Source organism: Propithecus coquereli, unplaced genomic scaffold (assembly GCF_000956105.1).
Source record: "Propithecus coquereli isolate 6110/MARCELLA unplaced genomic scaffold, Pcoq_1.0 Scaffold119, whole genome shotgun sequence".
Lineage (NCBI taxonomy): Eukaryota > Metazoa > Chordata > Mammalia > Primates > Indriidae > Propithecus > Propithecus coquereli.
Window position 1 is genome coordinate 5748274 of NW_012135969.1, and position 17582 is coordinate 5765855.

General features: G+C 50.9%; 1 protein-coding gene across 1 annotated transcript; it reads left to right on the forward strand.

Annotated features, from left to right (window-relative positions):
* Positions 1-5585: 5585 nt before the first annotated feature.
* On the forward strand, positions 5586-16578 carry CDK5RAP3 (CDK5 regulatory subunit associated protein 3). The gene is made up of 14 exons (XM_012662211.1): positions 5586-5785; positions 5998-6043; positions 8684-8815; positions 9096-9196; positions 9915-9963; positions 10625-10803; positions 10996-11132; positions 11355-11499; positions 11886-11996; positions 12723-12801; positions 13887-13975; positions 15382-15587; positions 15963-16134; positions 16239-16578. Exons 1-14 carry the CDS (start codon positions 5780-5782, stop codon positions 16302-16304), a joined length of 1518 nt encoding a protein of 505 aa, XP_012517665.1. The 5' UTR covers positions 5586-5779; the 3' UTR covers positions 16305-16578.
* The last annotated feature ends 1004 nt before the right edge of the window (positions 16579-17582 follow it).

Sequence of the window (17582 nt, forward strand, 5' to 3'; positions counted from 1 at the left end):
AAGGAGGGAGAATCATTTGAGGCCAGGAGTTCGAGACCAGCCTGGGCAACATAGGGAGACCCTGTCTCTAAAAACCACACACAAAAATTAGCTGGGCGTGGTGGTGCTGCGCACCTGTAGTCCCAGCTACTCGAGCGGCTGAGGTGGGAGAGGCTGAGGTGGGAGGATCGCTTGAGCCCAGGAGTTTGAGGTTGCTGTGAGCTGATTGTGCTACTGCACTCTAGCCTAGGTGACAGACAGAGACCCTGTCTCTAAAAAAAAAAAACAAAAAACAAATTCTTCCCATTTTACTGACCTCTGTCCAGAGAGTAGATCTAGGCTTCAGGGATATTTCGTTCCCAAAACAGGGAGAAGAGAGGACCTGCTATTCGCCTCAGCACTCCGCCTTTTCTGGAAGGCCAGGAGACTGGAGATCTGGAGGTGACAAGTGGGGCAAGGCGACGACCTCTAGTGGGCTACATCAGGTCCAGCAGGGAGGTAGGGCGGGGCTGGCAGAAGCTGCCTTCTGACCCAGGTGGGTAGTAACGTTGCCATTGGAGGGGGCTTTCTTCCTGCTTTTGTGGCGGGTCTTCCCTTAAGGGAGACCTCAGTTGGGGAGTGGAAGTGGCCAATATTTAGGGGGACCGTATTCCAAGTTCTCTTGGAATATTCCAAGTTCTCTCTCCAAATGTTCTGTATGTGTGAGCTCTTGGTCCCCACAGCCACCTCCCACAAGGTGGATCCCAAACTGGATACACCAAGTTGCACCCCCACTAGCAATTTTCACCTGCTGCTTTTTGTATTATTAATAGTTTCCTGTGGCTGCCATAACAAGTTACCACAAACTTAATGGCTTAAAACAACAGAAATTTATTCTTCTGACTTGTCCCATAGGCCAGAAGTTGGAGGTCAGTTTCACTGGGCCAAGACCAAGGAGTTGGCAGGGCCACGATCCCTCTGGAGGCTCCAGCTGTTCCTTGCCTCCTCCAGCTTGTGGTGACTGTAGGCATTCCAGGGCTTGTGGCTGGATCACTCCAATCTCTGCCTGCCCGGTTTTCACATCACCATGTCCTCTTCTCTGTCTGGCTGATCTCCCTCTGCCTCTCTCTTAGAAGGACACTTGGGATGGCATTTAGGGCCCACACAGATGATCAAGGATTATCTCCTTATCTCAAGATATTTAAGTTAATCACATCTGCAAAGACCCTTTTTCCAAATAAGGTCACACTCACACAGTCTGGGGATTTGGTGTGGCTATCTTTCGGAGGGCCATTTGCAGCCTGCCACATTGTTCATTCTCACTAACTCTGCGTTGCCAGGCCGTGGTAGACGAGTGTGTCTCCGGCGTCCTCCTTCGGGGAGGGACTTGCTGCCCAGCCCTGGGAGTGTGGTCAGCAGTTGGCTACCAGCTGTCAGCCCCTGCAGGGTCTGCCTAAGCCACAGAAAGCCCACTTCTGGGGATATAAAAGTCCATCCATTTCAGCCCCTTAAAGGACACTCTGAGGGGCAATATTCACTCCAGAAGCCCCCACCAAACTGACCAAAGTTTTGTCAGGCCTGCAGTGCAGTTGGATTTTTCCCTCTGCCCAATCCTACTTCCATCTGCTTCCTTTCACAGCAAATGATCTCTAATGAACATCTTCCCCCCAAAAACACCACCTACTTCTAGAGATTACAGTCTCCGACAGGGACATTTCAATTTTCCACCCAGAACCCCAGAATGTGACCTTATTTGGAAATAGGGTTTTGCAGATGTACTTAGCTACAATGTGGTCATACTGGATTAGGGTGGGCCCTAGATCCAAGGACTAGTGTCCTTATAGGAGGAGAGGCACAGGGAGAATGCCAGGTGACTGGCCCTGCATGGACCTTCACTGGCCTCATTTACTTAGGAAGCTGACCAGCCCTGATTTCTTCTCCCTGCTTTCCTCCCTCCACTCCCAAGAGGCTCAGCGGGGTCGACTCTAAGTCCTGAGCTGTAGAGGGAAGGATGAGGAAAGGAGCTGGGGACCTCATACCTCTTCCCCCAAGACCAAGTGATCATGGTCCCCACTCATCACGGCCACCACCATCATTAAATACCTTCCTGAATACAGCCACACCTTCTCTCCTTCCTTGCTTTACGAGCATCCGTTAAGCACCTGACACTCAATGTCAGGTGTCATGCCAGGTCCTGGGGTTACAGAGACTAACGAGGCTGTATTCCCTGCCCACAGGTGCTCACAGACTAGTGGGTGAGATAGACGGAAAAAAACGACTCAGAGATTTCACTCCACACAGCAAGGTGCCCAGACAAGGCTGCTAAGTTTCCAGGGCTTCCAGCCCAGCAGACAGATACACACACACACGTACACACACACCCCATAGTCAGTGTGGCTGTGAGCAGAAACACAGACCATAAAGTAATAAACACATGGCAGATAAGAGAAGTAGATTATTTGAATGTTGAGGGTAAGCCTTCTCTTTATGAACATTGCAGGAGGATAAGTAATGGGTGCCCTCGCCCAGAATGGGGTGTGGTAAGAAAGAACTTTGGAAGGAGCAGGGACTGCAGGGGTGGGGGTTCTACGTGTCTGGCACATAACTGGGGAGAAAGTGGGAATCAGGCCATAGAGAGGAAGAGACCCAAGGCCACTGTGGCTAGGGAGAAACAAAGGCACATCCCAGAGAGAACAGGAAGGCAAGTTGGGGAGCCAGCCCCACCAACTACCAGCTGTATGATCTTGGACAAGTTATTTAATTATCTAAGCCTTGGCTCCCTTGCCTTTAAAATCTGGCTAATAATAGTACTCACATTATAAGGTTGTTAGAAGGATCAAATTAGATTAGGCTTGTAAAACATTCAGATCTACACTGGCACGTGGCACGTGGTTATCACTTAATAAGCAAGCTAACAACAACAACAAAGGATGGGGAGGCAGCCTGTACACACAGCACCTTGGGGCTCTTGCTTCCCTGTCCAAAGCTGGCACAGCCCTGCTAGATCCTCACTCCCTTCTCTATGTGTGCTGCCCCTCCCCCAGTGTCCCACTGGCTAAATCAGCAAAGAATTGAGAGATTCATGTAAGAAGCCTCCCATACCCTTTCCCTGCCTCCTTCCAGATGCTGGGAGCCCAGACAACCAATCCTGCCCCCACAAGCAGGCAGAGTCAACGCCCTGGATGCCCGACTACTTATGTGTTTTTCTGCCCTGAAGTTCCCTGTGGCCTTGGAAAAGTGCAGAATGCTGCCTAAGGCCCATGCTCCTATGCTCTCTGGGCCAGCCTCCCAGAGGTCAGCAACTGGGCAGTGCTATTCTCAAACAACCTTCTGCTCTAGGTGACTCATCTGGGGAGCTTCAGGGCTGGGGAGAAGGGAGGAGGAGCGGGGTGGAGTGCTGGAGGTCTCTGCTTCCACCAACTCACTGGGCTGGGTCTTCCAGACCCACCCTGTCCTGTTTTGCCCAGCCTGTTGGTTCAAGGAGGAGAGAAACACCTTAAGGGTGGGGCAGTGCCATGCTTCTTGGGATGTCCCAGAGAGCCCCGAGCACATAGTTGGAGCCCAGTAAGTGTTTGTTTAATCATGGGGGAGCCCAAGCAATTCCTACAGCCTGAGTCAGGACTCTGAGATGGGAGCCAAATTCCCATGAGAGAGCCCTGAAGAGGCCCTTGGTTCTGCCCTATGAGCTGTTTACAGGGAAGTCTTTCAACTATTCTACAATAAAAATGATTACATACAATGTTTCATATATAGAGTCGGCAAAGCATAAGAAAATATATTTAAAGTAGCTCGTAAACTATGGAGTTATATACATCTAGTATGTTTATTTATTTAAGCCTCTAAACAGAAATACCCTGAGATAGGATAGGTATTATCTCCATGTTGAAAAACTATGGCTATCAGAGAGGTTATGGAAATGGTCCAAGGTCACAGCGGACAGAAATCTAGATCTTTCCCACTGCTCTATCACATCACGCAGTTCAATGGAAAATTTACTGAGCCCCAAGGGCTGTGCTGTGGTGAGCAGGGGCCAGGGAGCGGGTATTTAGAAACGGCATACCCAGCTCTGCAAGACCTCAGGAAATCTGTCCTCAGTCCACCTTCTCTCCTCACTCTACCCACTTCTTGGCCAATCTCTCAAGCCCTCCCTCAGCTTCAGCCACCACGTGGACCACAAATTAGCCAGTTTGTGACTCTCCTAGCATTGCCAGCCCAGGTTCAAAGCTGAGATCCCCTCTTCCCCAACACCAGTTCAGCATCCTGCATCCCTGTCTCTGGTGGTGGCACTCCCACTCAACCACCTAGGTGTCATCCTTGGTGTTTCTCTCCCCAACCTACACAGCCAATCAACTGACAAGTCCTGTCCATTTTCTTCCTAAGCATCTCTCAAATCCAGCCCTTCCCCTCCTTCCCACATCTTGTGTTCCAAGTCAGAACATAATCTCTGGATAACAACCTCCTTCCAGCCTCCCTGTCCCCAGTCTTATCTCCCACAAATCCATCCTCTTTGCAGGCAATCTGTATAGGTCCCTTCCTGCCTCAAACCCTTCAAACCCTTCAGTGGTTTCTCTGTCTACAGGGGTGAAGTCCAAGTTCCTTAAGAAGGCAACCTTTGATATGAGGCTTCAACCTTTATAGCATCCTCCCTGGCTACTCTCTGCCTTAAATCTTTTGTTGCACAGAGGCTGGCCTGCCTGTAGGGGTCAGCTTCATCTTGAAATTCTTCATAATTTTTTTTTTTTTTGGAGACAGGGTTTCCCTCTGTTACCCAGTCTAGAGTGCAGTGGCCTGATCATAGATCACTGCATCCTCAAACTCCTGGGCTCAAGCGATCCTCCTATTACAAAAAGCTTGGGTACCTACTTTGTGACACTCCTGGGTAGCTGGGACTACAGGCATGTGCCACCACGCCCGGCTAATTTAAAAAAATTTTTGTAGAGACGGGGATCTCTCTATGTTGCCCATGCTGGTCTCGAACTCCTGGCCACCGTTCCTGACTGCAATGCTTCATCATTTTTTAACAAGGGGTTCTGCATTTCCGTTTTGTACTGGACCCCACAAATTATGTTGCCTGTTGCCTGCTTGTTGTTCCCTACACCCCTCGTGCCATTTGTGGCCGCCAAAGATTTGTCTGTGCAGTCTCCTCCACCTGGAGCATCCTTCCCCCATCGCCCCTTTTCTGCAGCTTCTCCTTTAAGACTCAAGTAGGTGTGATCTTTGGGATGCCTCCCAGACCCTCCTTCCTTTCCCTGTCCTGATTGCCCAACACGTAGCAGATGCTCAGCCACGTCTATTAGATAAACTGAATGAGAAGGTAAAGGGTGACAAGTGCCACAAGAGACCTACAAACTGCTATGGACCGTAAAACGAGGCAAGGAAGGAAGAATGCGTTTTCGAGACCTCCGGGGAGGCGCTAGGACCCGGCCTGCAGACCCGTTAATCGCCTCGGAGAAGGCTCTAGGTTCGCGGGAGGAAGCGGCGGCCCGACCAGGCTCTCGGGCGCCGCCTGCTGCGATAGCGCCGCCGCTGCAGCCCTTTCCAGGAGCCCCCGCCCCTCCCCGGCCCTGAGCCCGCCTCGCGCCTCCCATTGGCTGTCCCTTGTTCTCCCGCCCCTCCCGGGCTCTGCCATTCGGAACCTCGGGGTGGGCGGGGCTCGCCACCGGGGGTGGAGCGTGTACCCTGATTGGCTCTGCAGAAGGCAGCGACGTGGCCAAAGGAGGGCCGTTTGTGCCTACCCTGAGGCTCGGCGACGCCGGCGCTGTATTGGTGGCAGGGCAGGGCGGGGCCTGGGTTTCCGGCCGGAAGCGGAAGTGAGGGAAAGATGCAGGTGTGAAGACAGGAGTGGGGACCATCCCCACTGGGGGAGTGGGGACTGGCCCAGGACCCCCGACACGCGTCCCCGTCTTCCCTGCGGGCGCCTTCCTTCCTGGCCCGTCGTTCAGGCCCCGCAGGGTGGCGGTTGGGATTGTGAAATGAGCGCGCGAGTGGCGCGTCCCCTCCCCGCGCTCACACCCCTCTCCCCACCGTGTTTCCCGCCAGGACCATCAGCACGTGCCCATCGATATCCAGACCAGCAAGCTGCTCGGTAGGAGGGGGCGCCCCCGCGCGGCCGGCTGTCGGGGGGAGGCCTGTTATATGCCCCCTGTTGCCAACAGCCAGGAGCTCTGGCGTCTGAAAGCCGGGGTCGAGATGCTGACAAGTCACCTTGTTCTGTGTTCCCATATGTGGCCAGACCTGCCTCGCTGAGAGCCGCGAGAAGGAGTCTACTTGACTTGTGTTTTCTACTTTAACGTTTATAACGTGTGTTATCAAATCATGTCATTCAGGGACAGAGGATAAATGGCTTTCTTTAGAGACAGTCAACTAAGTGGCAGTTCTGAATTGGAGCTTAAGTCTGTCCGACTCAATCTTCATGCTTTTTGCATTATGCCAGAAAAAAGCTTTTCTTCCTTCCCTTTTGAAAGCGTCCATCTCTCCTTGGGTTTAGGAAGAACAGGGACCTAAGACCCAGTTGGAAATAAAGACCTTTTAGTGGCCAGGCCATCTTTAGATTGTCTGTATCTGGCCTACATACCTCCTCCCCACTTCAGAGCCAGGGAAGGGCCTCTTCATCTGACCGTGCCTGCGCATATGCACAGCTCCTAGCATTTTTAAATGCTTATTAGAGATAGAGTTGTGGATTTTTGTTTGTTTGTTTGTTTGGAGACAAGAGTCTTACTCTGTTGCCTGGGCTAGAGTGCCATATGGTGTCAGCCTAGCTCACAGCAACCTCAAACTCCTGGGCTCAACGTGATCCTCCTGCTTCAGCCTCCTGAGTGGCTGGGACTACAGGCATGTGCCACCACACTTGGCTATTTTTTCTATTTTTAGTAGAATTGGAGTCTTGCTCTTGTTCAGGCTGGTCTTGAACATCTGCCTTTAAGTGATCCTCCCACCTTGGCCTCCCAAGGTGCTAGGATTACATACATGAGCCACCGCACCCAGCCAGGTTCATTGATTTCATGCCAGTCTTCCTTGAGATGGTGTCTGTCTGACCACCTCAGCCCTCTGCTTCTCGTTCTGTGACATATACAGAGTTTTTCTTTCTGAAAACTTTAGAGGGGTACAGCAGAGGGAGTATGACTGATACTAGTGTGAGACCCCAGTGTTCGACCAGTTGGTAGAATTCAGGTTCTGAATTTACCACTATATGGGGCCATTTGGTCCTGTTAAGTGGCCACTAGTGAAGCTTATTTAGCTTCACTTCATATTTGTCCCCAGTTCTTCAGTTCATGTACAGTCTTGGTGTGTGACCTTGTTCTTGGTCATGAAAAGGACCAATGAGACAACAGTTCATTGGGGGTTTGCTCTGTACTGGGTGCTGTTTTAGGCACTTGAAATAAAAATGAAGATCGCTGAGATTTGTTAAGTCCTTGCCATGTGCCAGACACAGTGCTCAGTGTTTTACCTGCATTCCCCCTTCTACTCTGTGTCTTATTATCCCCATTTTACATGTGGAGAAACTGAGACGCAGAGAGGCAGAGAGCTCGGGAGTTCAAGACCAGCCTGAGCAAGAGTGAAACCCTGTCTCTATTAAAAATAGAAAAATTAGACAGGCGTCATGGTGCATGTCTGTAGTCCAAGGAGGGGCTCAGGAGGCTGAGGCAGGAGGATCACTTGAGCCCAGGAGTTTGAGGTTGCAGTGAGCTACAATGACACCACTGCACTCTACCTGGGGTGACAGGGTGAGACTGTCTCAAAGGCCGGGCGCGGTGGCTCACGCCTGTAATCCTAGCACTCTGGGAGGCCGAGGCGGGCGGATTGTTTGAGCTCAGGAGTTCAAAACCAGCCTGAGCAAGAGCGAGACCCCGTCTCTACTAAAAATAGAAAGAAATTAATCGGAAAACTAAAAACAGAAAAAATTAGCTGGGCATGGTGGCGCGTGCCTATAGTCCCAGCTACTCGGGAGGCTGAGGCAGAAGGATCGCTTGAGCCCAGGAGTGTGAGGTTGCTGTGAGCTAGGCTGACGCCACGGCACTCACTCTAGCCCGGGCAAAAGAGTGAGACTCTGTCTAAAAAAAAAAAAAAAAAAACCAAAAAAACCCCACAACCATCTGACCACAAAGCCTAACTCTTAGCTCTCTCCTTCTAAGAAAACATGCTTGGTTCTCAAGCCACAACTCTGGGCCCAAACTCCCAAGAGGTCAGTCCCACTGTCCCACTGGTATTCACATTTATAGGGTGTATTTAACTGTTAAGAATGGTATCTAGTCCTTATGGTGCTGTAGGTATTAGAGGCTTTGCAGTTGTTCATTCATCTGGTACTTGGCGTAAACATCTTGTATTTTCCATTGTGATGGTTAATCCCAGCCCTGAGGAAGTGGAAGTTGAAGAGCATCCTCTCTCAGCAAGAAAGATATAATTACCTATAGAAGCAAAAATATTATGAGAATTTAGAATGGTCAAAAGTGGCACTTTCATGTCAGGACCAGTTTAAAGTTTTTCTTTATCCCCGTGATGAGGCATTTCTCTAAAAATCACACTGCAGATGAAGTCAGATTGTCAGAGTCAGCTTACCCCCAAGCATCTCTTTGGGCCTCTTTTTATTCGCATCTTCCCATGACCCCATACCTTAACCAATATAAAGACAACTTTTAGACCAGCATCTCAGGGTATTTCACTCGAATTAGTGACACAACTTTGGTGGCGTGAATGGGAATGCTGTGATGTGTTGTTTCTCCTGCAGACTGGCTGGTGGACAGAAGGCACTGCAGCCTGAAATGGCAGAGTCTGGTGCTGACGATCCGGGAGAAGATCAATGCTGCCATCCAGGACATGCCAGAGAGCGAAGAGATAGCCCAGCTGCTCTCTGGGTCCTGTGAGTGCTTTGGGGCTGTCACTGGAGTCCCCTCTTTCCTGGAGTAGTATGTATCAGCTGAGCCGCTCCGTTGTTTAGCTGTCAGGGCTGACCCCAAGGAGAGAGAGATTTTTATTTGGGGTATAGATGCTGGCTTCTTTCAACATGAAATGATGAAGGAAAGAGCTACGTGCTAAAATGAGCAGCAGTGTAGTATACGCAAGTCAGCCATCTGCTGCGGCCAGAGCCCGTAAGGAAGACATTGTAGTTCTCAAAGTCCTCACTCTCCCTTGTTTTGCAGACATTCACTACTTCCACTGCCTAAGAATCGTGGACCTTCTCAAAAGCACTGAGGCTTCCACGAAAAATATCTTTGGCCGCTACTCTTCACAGCGGATGAAGGCAAGTGTGGGCCAAGGGCTGGTAACGTGCAGCTGGGGACATCCAGTCCGAGGGGTCAGAGCCTCTCTGATCTCTCTGAGGATCCAGTGGAGATGCCTACATAGAATATTTGCTGAACTTTTGCTCTGTCTCTATAGTTTATGCCAAGAGTAGGTCCTACCCCTGGGTTTAAATTTTCAGACCCACTGCTTTGGAGGTCACTTGTTGGCACCACACTCTTGAAAATAACTTGGGTAGTCCAGCCAGCATTATGAGTTGCAGGAGGGCAAGAAGTTTGTATTCGGGCTGGGCACGGTGGCTCATGCCTGTAATCCTAGCTCTCTGGGAGGCCAAGGCGGGCGGATTGTTTGAGCTCAGGAGTTCGAAACCAGCCTGAGCAAGAGCGAGACCCCGTCTCTACTAAAATTAGAAAGAAATTAATTGGACAACTAAAAATATATAGAAAAAATTAGCCGGGCATGGTGGCGCATGCCTGTAGTCCCAGCTACCGGGAGGCTGAGGCAGGAGGATCACTTGAGCCCAGGAGTTTGAGGTTGCTGTGAGCTAGGATGACACCACGGCACTCACTCTAGCCCAGGCAAAAGAGTGAGACTCTGTCTCAAAAAAAAAAAAAAAAGAAGTTTGTATTCGATGTAATGCGAAGGCTGTTCGGGGATTGAGCGGGGATGTGGCTGTCAAGTGCTTTTCTGGCTTACTTCCTCTTTCTGTTCTTACTCAGGATTGGCAGGAGATTGTAGCCCTGTATGAGAAGGACAACACCTACTTAGGTAAAGTGGCCCCGCCTGGGAGTCCTGGCACCCGTGGGGAAACCCATTCCCAGGGTTCTGAGATGCCAGGTTGATAGGAGGCACAGTCTGTCTGTGGGAAGAGGCTGGAGTGTAGGTGTTGCCTGTTTATAGTTTCCACAGAGTGCTGGGGGGAGGAGGACAATCAGGCAGGTAGCAGGCATCCGCTGTGCCTGGCCGAGCGGGGGTGTGTGGGTCCTCTACCACTCACCTCTTGGTAAGGGGCATGTGCTGCCTCCATCCCCTCCACATCCCCATTCTATACCAGGCAGAAGAGGCATGGGTCATCCTGGGGGCCATATCAGGTGGCTGAGAGAGAGCCACTAAAGGGCTGATAGTCGTTTGGGTTATGTTTTTGAATAGTACTAATACCAATAATAATAGCTAATATTTCCTGAGCTCTTACCGAAAAGAAGGAATTATGCTTGCTGTTTTATATGGATTCTCTCTTGCATCCTCACAATAAATATCATTGTCACTGTTTTACAGACGAGGGTTGTTTTAGGCTCCACAGCTAGGAAGGGGAGGGGCTGGGAGGCCGACCTCATGCCCCTCACCAGCACTCAGGGCGTGTTTGTGTATCCTGGGGCATGCTTACTTTATGTGTGCATGTCCTGGGCTGAATTTCCTGGGCCCTTCTCAGTGGAACTCTCTAGCCTCCTGGTTCGGAATGTCAACTATGAGATCCCCTCGCTGAAGAAGCAGATCGCCAAGTGCCAGCAGCTGCAGCAAGAATACAGCCGCAAGGAGGAGGAGGGCCAGGCAGGGGCCACTGAGATGCGGGAACAGTTCTTCCACTCGTGCAAGCAGTATGGCATCACGGTGAGCAGGAGCGGGCTCGTTGCAGCAGGAGGGCACCTAGACCTCTGTCTTCTAGGGCCTGAGCCCTCCGCCGAGTTGTGCCCCTCTTGGGCTAGTGTCTTGCCTTTCTCTGGTCTTTGAATGTTTTCTTTAGTCTGTTGGACTCCACCTCCCACCATTTCTGTCTCAGCCACCTGCTTCTACCCTCTCTAGGGAGACAATGTCCGAAGAGAACTGCTGGGCCTGGTGAAGGACCTGCCAAGTCAGCTGGCTGAGATTGGGGCAGCAGCTCAGTCTCTGGGGGAAGCCATCGACCTGTACCAGGCCTGTGTGGGGTTTGTGTGTGAAAGGTAAAGAGAACCTCAGCTGCTCTCTGGCAAGGGGATGGTTTACCTGTGTTCTCTGGCTTGTCTCTCTTCTCCTCTTATATTTTTCCTGCATGACATGTGAGCTTTATTTTACACCCTGGAACCAGTGGGAGCCTTGCCCATTTGACCACACGGCCTAGGCTGAAGCTGGGTGTTGGCTTCATGAGTGGTCAGCAGAAGAATCAGTTATGTGCCCTGTTGAAGCCCCACAGAGCAGGTGTTGCCAATGCTGCGGTTCGTGCAGAAGCGGGGCAACTCAACAGTGTACGAGTGGAGGACAGGGACAGAACCCTCTGTGGTGGAACGGCCGCGCCTCGAGGAGCCTCCTGAGCAGGTGGAAGAAGACGCGGTAAGAGGAGCCTCGTTACAAGCAGCTACCACCGAAGGAGCGGGAGCTGCCTCCCCACCCTCCCACAGACAGCCCAAACTCTAGGGCCTGGATTCAGAGCCCAAGAAGGAAGGAAGGGGGATTTGTTAGCCTATAGGTGGAAGGGCCCAGAAGGCCCTACTCCTTTATTTTTCTGACTATAAGCAAATGCTCAGCAAGCTGGTTTGCTTTGAACTAAAACCCACCATCGCATGAGCTCTTAGAAAAATGGGCTTTCTTTGGGGGACCTTCCAGGCCATTGCATTTGAACAGTGTGCTCCCTACAGAGGCAGCTAAGGCCTGTGGGAAGGCAGCCACCCCTTTATTTTACCCACCTTCTACAAGTTAATACTCTTTTTCCCTTCTAGATTGACTGGGGCGACTTTGGGCTGGAGGCAGTTTCCGAGAGGACTGACTCTGGCATCTCTGCCGAGGCTGCTGGAATCGACTGGGGCATCTCCCTGGAATCAGACTCAAAGGTTAGGGTCCCCTCTCAGTCTGTCTCTCTGTGATCACTACTTTCACCATAAGAAAAGGGTTGTTTGAGCCTGTGAAGGCATCACTTGAAGTTCACAGCTCTAAGACCAGGTGTATTTCAAGAAAAGCAGAGTTTCAAAAGTGACAAATGAGAGTTTTTTTTTTTTTTTTTTGAGACAAAGTCTCGCTTTGTTGCCCGGGCTAGAGTGAGTGCCGTGGCGTCAGCCTAGCTCACAGCAACCTCAAACTCCTGGGCTCAAGCAATCCTTCTGCCTCAGCCTCCTGAGTAGCTGGGACTACAGGCATGCGCCACCATGCCCAGCTAATTTTTTTTTCTATATATTTTTAGCTGTCCAATTAATTTCTTTCTATTTTTGGTAGAGATAGGGTCTCGCTCTTGCTCAGGCTGGTTTTGAACTCCTGAGCTCAAACAATCCGCCCACCTCGGCCTTCCAGAGTGCTAGGATTACAGGCGTGAGCCACCGTGCCCGGCCCAAATGAGAGTTTTTGACCTGCTGTTTGGGGCAAGGTGTGAGGGTAGGCAGGTGGATGGAAACTACAAAGCAGGGATGATCGTAGCAATGTAAATGGGCCCACACTGCCATCTTTGCCACCTACATCAGGGCTGCAGGTCCTTAATGCAGTTGGAATGTGCACTGAACTCATCAAGGGCTCCTTGGCTCAGGAAAGTTCTCCCAACACTGCTGGGTTCTTTGCTCTCCTTCCAGGACCCTGGGGGTGATGGGATAGACTGGGGAGATGATGCTGCTGCTCTGCAGATCACAGTGCTGGAAGCAGGGACCCAGGGTAAGTGCACCATCCCCTGCAGCCCTGGTGAAATGGGGTGCTCCAGGGCCCCCGTGTCTCCAGAAACACAAGAATGCACTGCTGAGATGAGGCTTCTCACACATTTATTTCCGAGAATCTTGATGAGGATGTGAGGGGGACTGAGAGGTTCTTAACACACTGACTGCCAAACTAGAAAAAAAAATTTTTTTCCTTGGGGTCACGGTGTTTTATTATGAAAACAGAATAAAAGTTTCGGAAACAAAACAATCTTTTCTAATTAAATGAAAAATTTGTTCTTTTTAATTGTTTTTTGTGTTTTTTAATAAAATAATATAAAAACTTGAAAATCAGTAATAAAAAGTAATGTGAAAACTTGAGAAATAGTTCATAAGGGTAAAATGTTTTTCTTGACTTGTCAGGCTTAAATGTAATTTAAAGGTAAACATAAATAGAAAAACGAAATTTATTGGCTTATATTCATTTAATCCACGGTTTTAGAATTAAATCGTCAATTAGTTGTAACAATAAGAACATCAACAAGTAAGATTTTCACAAACCAACTGCAGGGTTTTGCCCAGGTTTTGCTTCATGAGGCCCCAGGCTCAAAACTAGCTTGAGTTAAATACAACTTACATGGCAGTTAATGTGTTAAAATTAAGTCCAGAAACTCTCAACTTTTTAGAGACCAACTTTTTAGAGAGCTGGTCTAGTGGGGGGTGGTTTTTGGGGTGGGGGGCGGTGGGAGGTGGGCCCTGGAGTCTGACCCCCCTTCCCTCCTGCAGAGAGGATGTAGCCATGTCTGTGCCACTAGAGGGCAGTGCAGGATGAAACTTTACCTCCTGCCGCCCACCAGTGCAGAGAGCCAGCTTTTCTGCTTCCCTGAACCCAGCCCCTTTTGGGCTGGGGGTTCGAAAGTAGAGCCTGATTAAGGCTGAGTCACCTGGGAAAGGGTAACCTTCTCCCTTGGTTGAGACAGGAAGGAGGTTGGCTTCAGTGCAGTGAGTCCATGTCCATATTAATCCACCAGGGCTGCTCAAATTTGAGGGTCTTTTCCTTCTCTGGTCCTCGGATCCTTTATCACTTCTCTGTCCTCTTCCTGGCAGCTCCAGAAGGTGTTGCAAGAGGCCCAGATGCTCTGACACTCCTTGAATACCCTGAGACCCGGAATCAGTTCATTGATGAGCTCATGGAGGTAGTGTCATCTCAGAGATGCAGGCAGAGGCGTGGCACCAGCACAGGCAGCATCACTCCAGACATCTGACCTGACCCTTCCTGCTGGTGCGAAGGGTGCCGAGTGCTTTCCGTGTCCTGGTGCAGGAGCCTCACCTATTAGGACATCCCTCATTCATTCAACTCATATTTATCAGGCTCCTCTTAAGGACCTGGTACTATCTTAGCCACTGGGAATTGGGCAGTGAACAAGACAGTTACAGTCTTAAAGTCTTTGACCTCGTGGAGCTTATGTTCTAGAGGGGAAGGCAGACAAGAAAGAAGATAAATAAGAAAAATATGCAGTATGTTAGATGGTACTAAGTGCCATGGGGAAAAAGAAATCAGGGGAGGGAGACGGGGGTTGTTCGGAAGGGCTGTGGTTTTGTATCTGGCCGTCAGGGAAGGCCTCACTGAGAAAGTGACCTGTAATCGAGACTGCAGGTGGTGCAGAGAGAGCCATGCGGATGTCTGGCAGAAGGGCTTCCCAGGCAGAGAGAGCAACTGCAGAGGCCCCGAGGTGGGAACGTGCCTCCCACATTAGACCAACAACAAGGAGGCTGGTGTCACGGAGGAGAGGGAGCTGGCAGGGAGTAGAATCGGAGCTCAGGGCTAGAGTCTGAACTTTGGTTTGACTCTGAGCAGACTGAGAAGCTATTGGAGATTTTAAACAGGTTAGGAACAACATGATCTCGTGTTAAGTACAGTCCCTGGGTTAAGGTGCTGAGCAGCTCAGCGTAAGGAGCCAGCGTTCTGGGACCTTCATTGTGGGGTTGGGAAGATGAAGGCCCATCTTTGTTAATCTCTGGGTCTGTTCCCTTCGCAGTAGCCTGCGGTTGGGGAGAGGTTCCTGAAAGTTCTCAGTTCGCACCCAGTTCTCTCCTCTTTCTGCCTAGAGAGGGTCCTTCTAACCTCAGTGAGGGGAGAGGAGGACAAAAGGTATCAAGTTTTTATGGCACAATAAGATTGACAAGATGTGTGGCTGTTTCTCATATTCTTTTCAGCCTTTTCTGAATTCAGGGCTTCTCAAGCCAGATTCCTATTCCCGAAATGTCCCTCCTCCCAAGGAGAGAAAGTAAATACCTTCATTGGGCAGACAGAACCCTTTGAGTCTCTTCTCAGTTATCTGACCCACAGCTGGGGAGGAAGGGTGGAGGTGCAGAGCCAGGCAGGCCTGAGACGGGAATGGGGGACCAAAGAGTGACGGCACAGGCAGCCCCAAGCACTCACGTTGAGTTGTTGAGTTTCTAGCAATAAAAGTGTTCAGAGGAGACAACCCTTCTCACCCAGAATTGGGCCCTTGCATCTCATTCTTGCATTTTGAGCAGTCTGAGGACTTAGCTTCTGAGTTCTGGTCTCAGTTTGAACCAATTCCTCTTCCATCCTCAGCTCGAGATCTTCTTGTCCCAGAGAGCGGTGGAGATGAGTGAGGAAGCAGACATCCTATCCGTGAGCCAGTTCCAGCTGGCTCCAGCCATCCTGCAAGGCCAGACCAAAGAGAAGATGGTTACCATGGCGTCAGTGCTCCAGGATCTGATTGGCCGGCTCACCAATCTCCGAATGCAACACCTGTTTATGATCCTGGCCTCACCGAGGTCTGTCTTGCTCCCTGATGAGCTCTGCCATGTTGAGCATCTCTGCCTCCTTGTATCCCTCCTCTTCTTCCTTGACCCTCGGGCCTCATCCCTGCCTCCTGGCCATCCCTGCCTCCTGGTCATTGCCTTCTGCTGGGGATAAGGGTTCTCTTGGGACAAGATAGCATGGTTCGATGTGTGCAGGCAGAATCTGCTTCCCAAGTAGGACAGGGGAACTGGAAGTGGAGTATTTCTTACAAAAAAAGGATTTAAGGATGTGAGGGGTGAGAGGCCAATTAGGGGTTTGGTTTCCCGAGCCTCACCTTTCCCTGCAGTTGAATGGGAATGCTCAGGGTGCACAGCTACCCCACGCACTCACCTGAGCGCCCTGCATAGGTATGTGGACCGAGTCACTGAATTCCTCCAGCAAAAGCTGAAGCAGTCCCAGCTGCTGGCTTTGAAGAAAGAGCTGATGGTGCAGAAGCAGCAGGAAGCGCTTCAGGAGCAGGCGGCCCTGGAGCCCAAGCTGGACCTGCTCCTGGAGAAGACCAAGGAGCTACAGAAGCTGGTAAGACAGGAAAGGGAAACCCGTGCAGTGGGAAGACCCCAGTTTCTGCAGAACGAGGCCCTGCGCCTCTCGGCTTCCGCCCACTTGGTATTGCTGCCTTTCAGATTGAAGCTGACATCTCCAAGAGGTACAGCGGGCGCCCCGTGAACCTGATGGGAACCTCCCTGTGACGCCCTCCATGTTCCTGCCTGCCCTTCTTCTCATCCTTCGGGATGGAGGTGGGACAGCCAGGGCCGATGTTTTGGAGCCTTTCCTGGCAAGAAGCCAGGCAGATTGGAGGACAGAAAGCCACAGGAAGGAACCTCACTTGGATGGTGACCTTGGCACTCACTGTGGAGGCTGTCTTGATTGTCTACAACCCCCTGTGGCCTGTCAGCCTGAAACCACAGCTTCTCTTTCTAGTTAGTCTAGTGCACTTAATAAAAGTTGAAGACTCTTGCTTCACTACTGAGTTGCTTATAGTGCTTCTCTGAGCCTGGAGTTGAGGCTATGCACCTGTTTTCATGGGGTTCTTGATCCAGGTGGGCTTCCCAGGCCTTCATTCCCTTGCTTCTGGTGGTAAGGAGGACCCCAAATCCACAAATGGTCCAGCAAGGCTCCGGGATGGCTAGGTCAGCTGGGCCTTTTCCCTCCATAGCCAGGCCCAGCTGGCCCACTCAGGCCAGAAGCCCAAGGCAAGCAGTCAAGCGGCAGCCTTGTCGGAGCCAGCAGAGCTGTATTTTCCTTTTAATCACAGCTTACCTCCAGGCAGAGGGAAAATGCGGTTTGGGGAGGAAGGGTCTGATAAACAAGGTGGAGACAGGAGCTGTCACCTTCACTGGCTGCCTGTCCACTTCCTGCCCATAACTGCGTGCTCTGTGATCGGATAGAGCCCACCCCAGGATAGCAGCCCTCTCCCAAGCCACCTACCCATCCCCATTTCCCAGGAAGGGTAGGGGTTGGGGGTGGCCAGCAATTCGATTTTAATTTCATAGCAGAGCAGTTGATTCATGGCTCTTTGTCGCTGGCGTTGACGCCCGTAATGACTTTCCATCAAAATGAAAAGTGGAGTGACACCACTCATTATTCCTGCTGCTTGTTATCTCAGTTCTGGGGAGGGCCGCCCCCTCCCTGCTGCCTTTCAGCCGTCCTGGACAGTGAGTGATGGCCCCTATTAATCACCGACCCCGCGGACTCCGGCGGACACACGCTATCCGAAGGAGAGAGAGATAAGGCAGCATGAACTGCTCGAAGCCGCTCCTATCAATTAATGTCAACTGCCGCTTCCCCCCAATCTTTGCCTGGTCACCTCCTTTTGGGGGATAAGGGGTTGATATAAGAAGTCCAGGAATTGAAAAGGAAAAATATTGGTGTTGCACGTGAAGGTAAAACTGTCCTTAGACCAGAAGGGCATAAAGGAGCCTGAGTGGCCCGCATTCTGCCCTCAGCGTCGTGGAGGCTCTTGGCCT

Bases quoted from the DNA above. Each gene is read 5' to 3' on its own strand.
- CDK5RAP3 (XM_012662211.1), top strand. The intron at 9,197-9,914 runs GCAAGTGTGGGC...GTTCTTACTCAG, and splicing joins ACTCTTCACAGCGGATGAAG to GATTGGCAGGAGATTGTAGC. The intron at 13,976-15,381 runs GTAGTGTCATCT...TTCCATCCTCAG, and splicing joins TCATTGATGAGCTCATGGAG to CTCGAGATCTTCTTGTCCCA.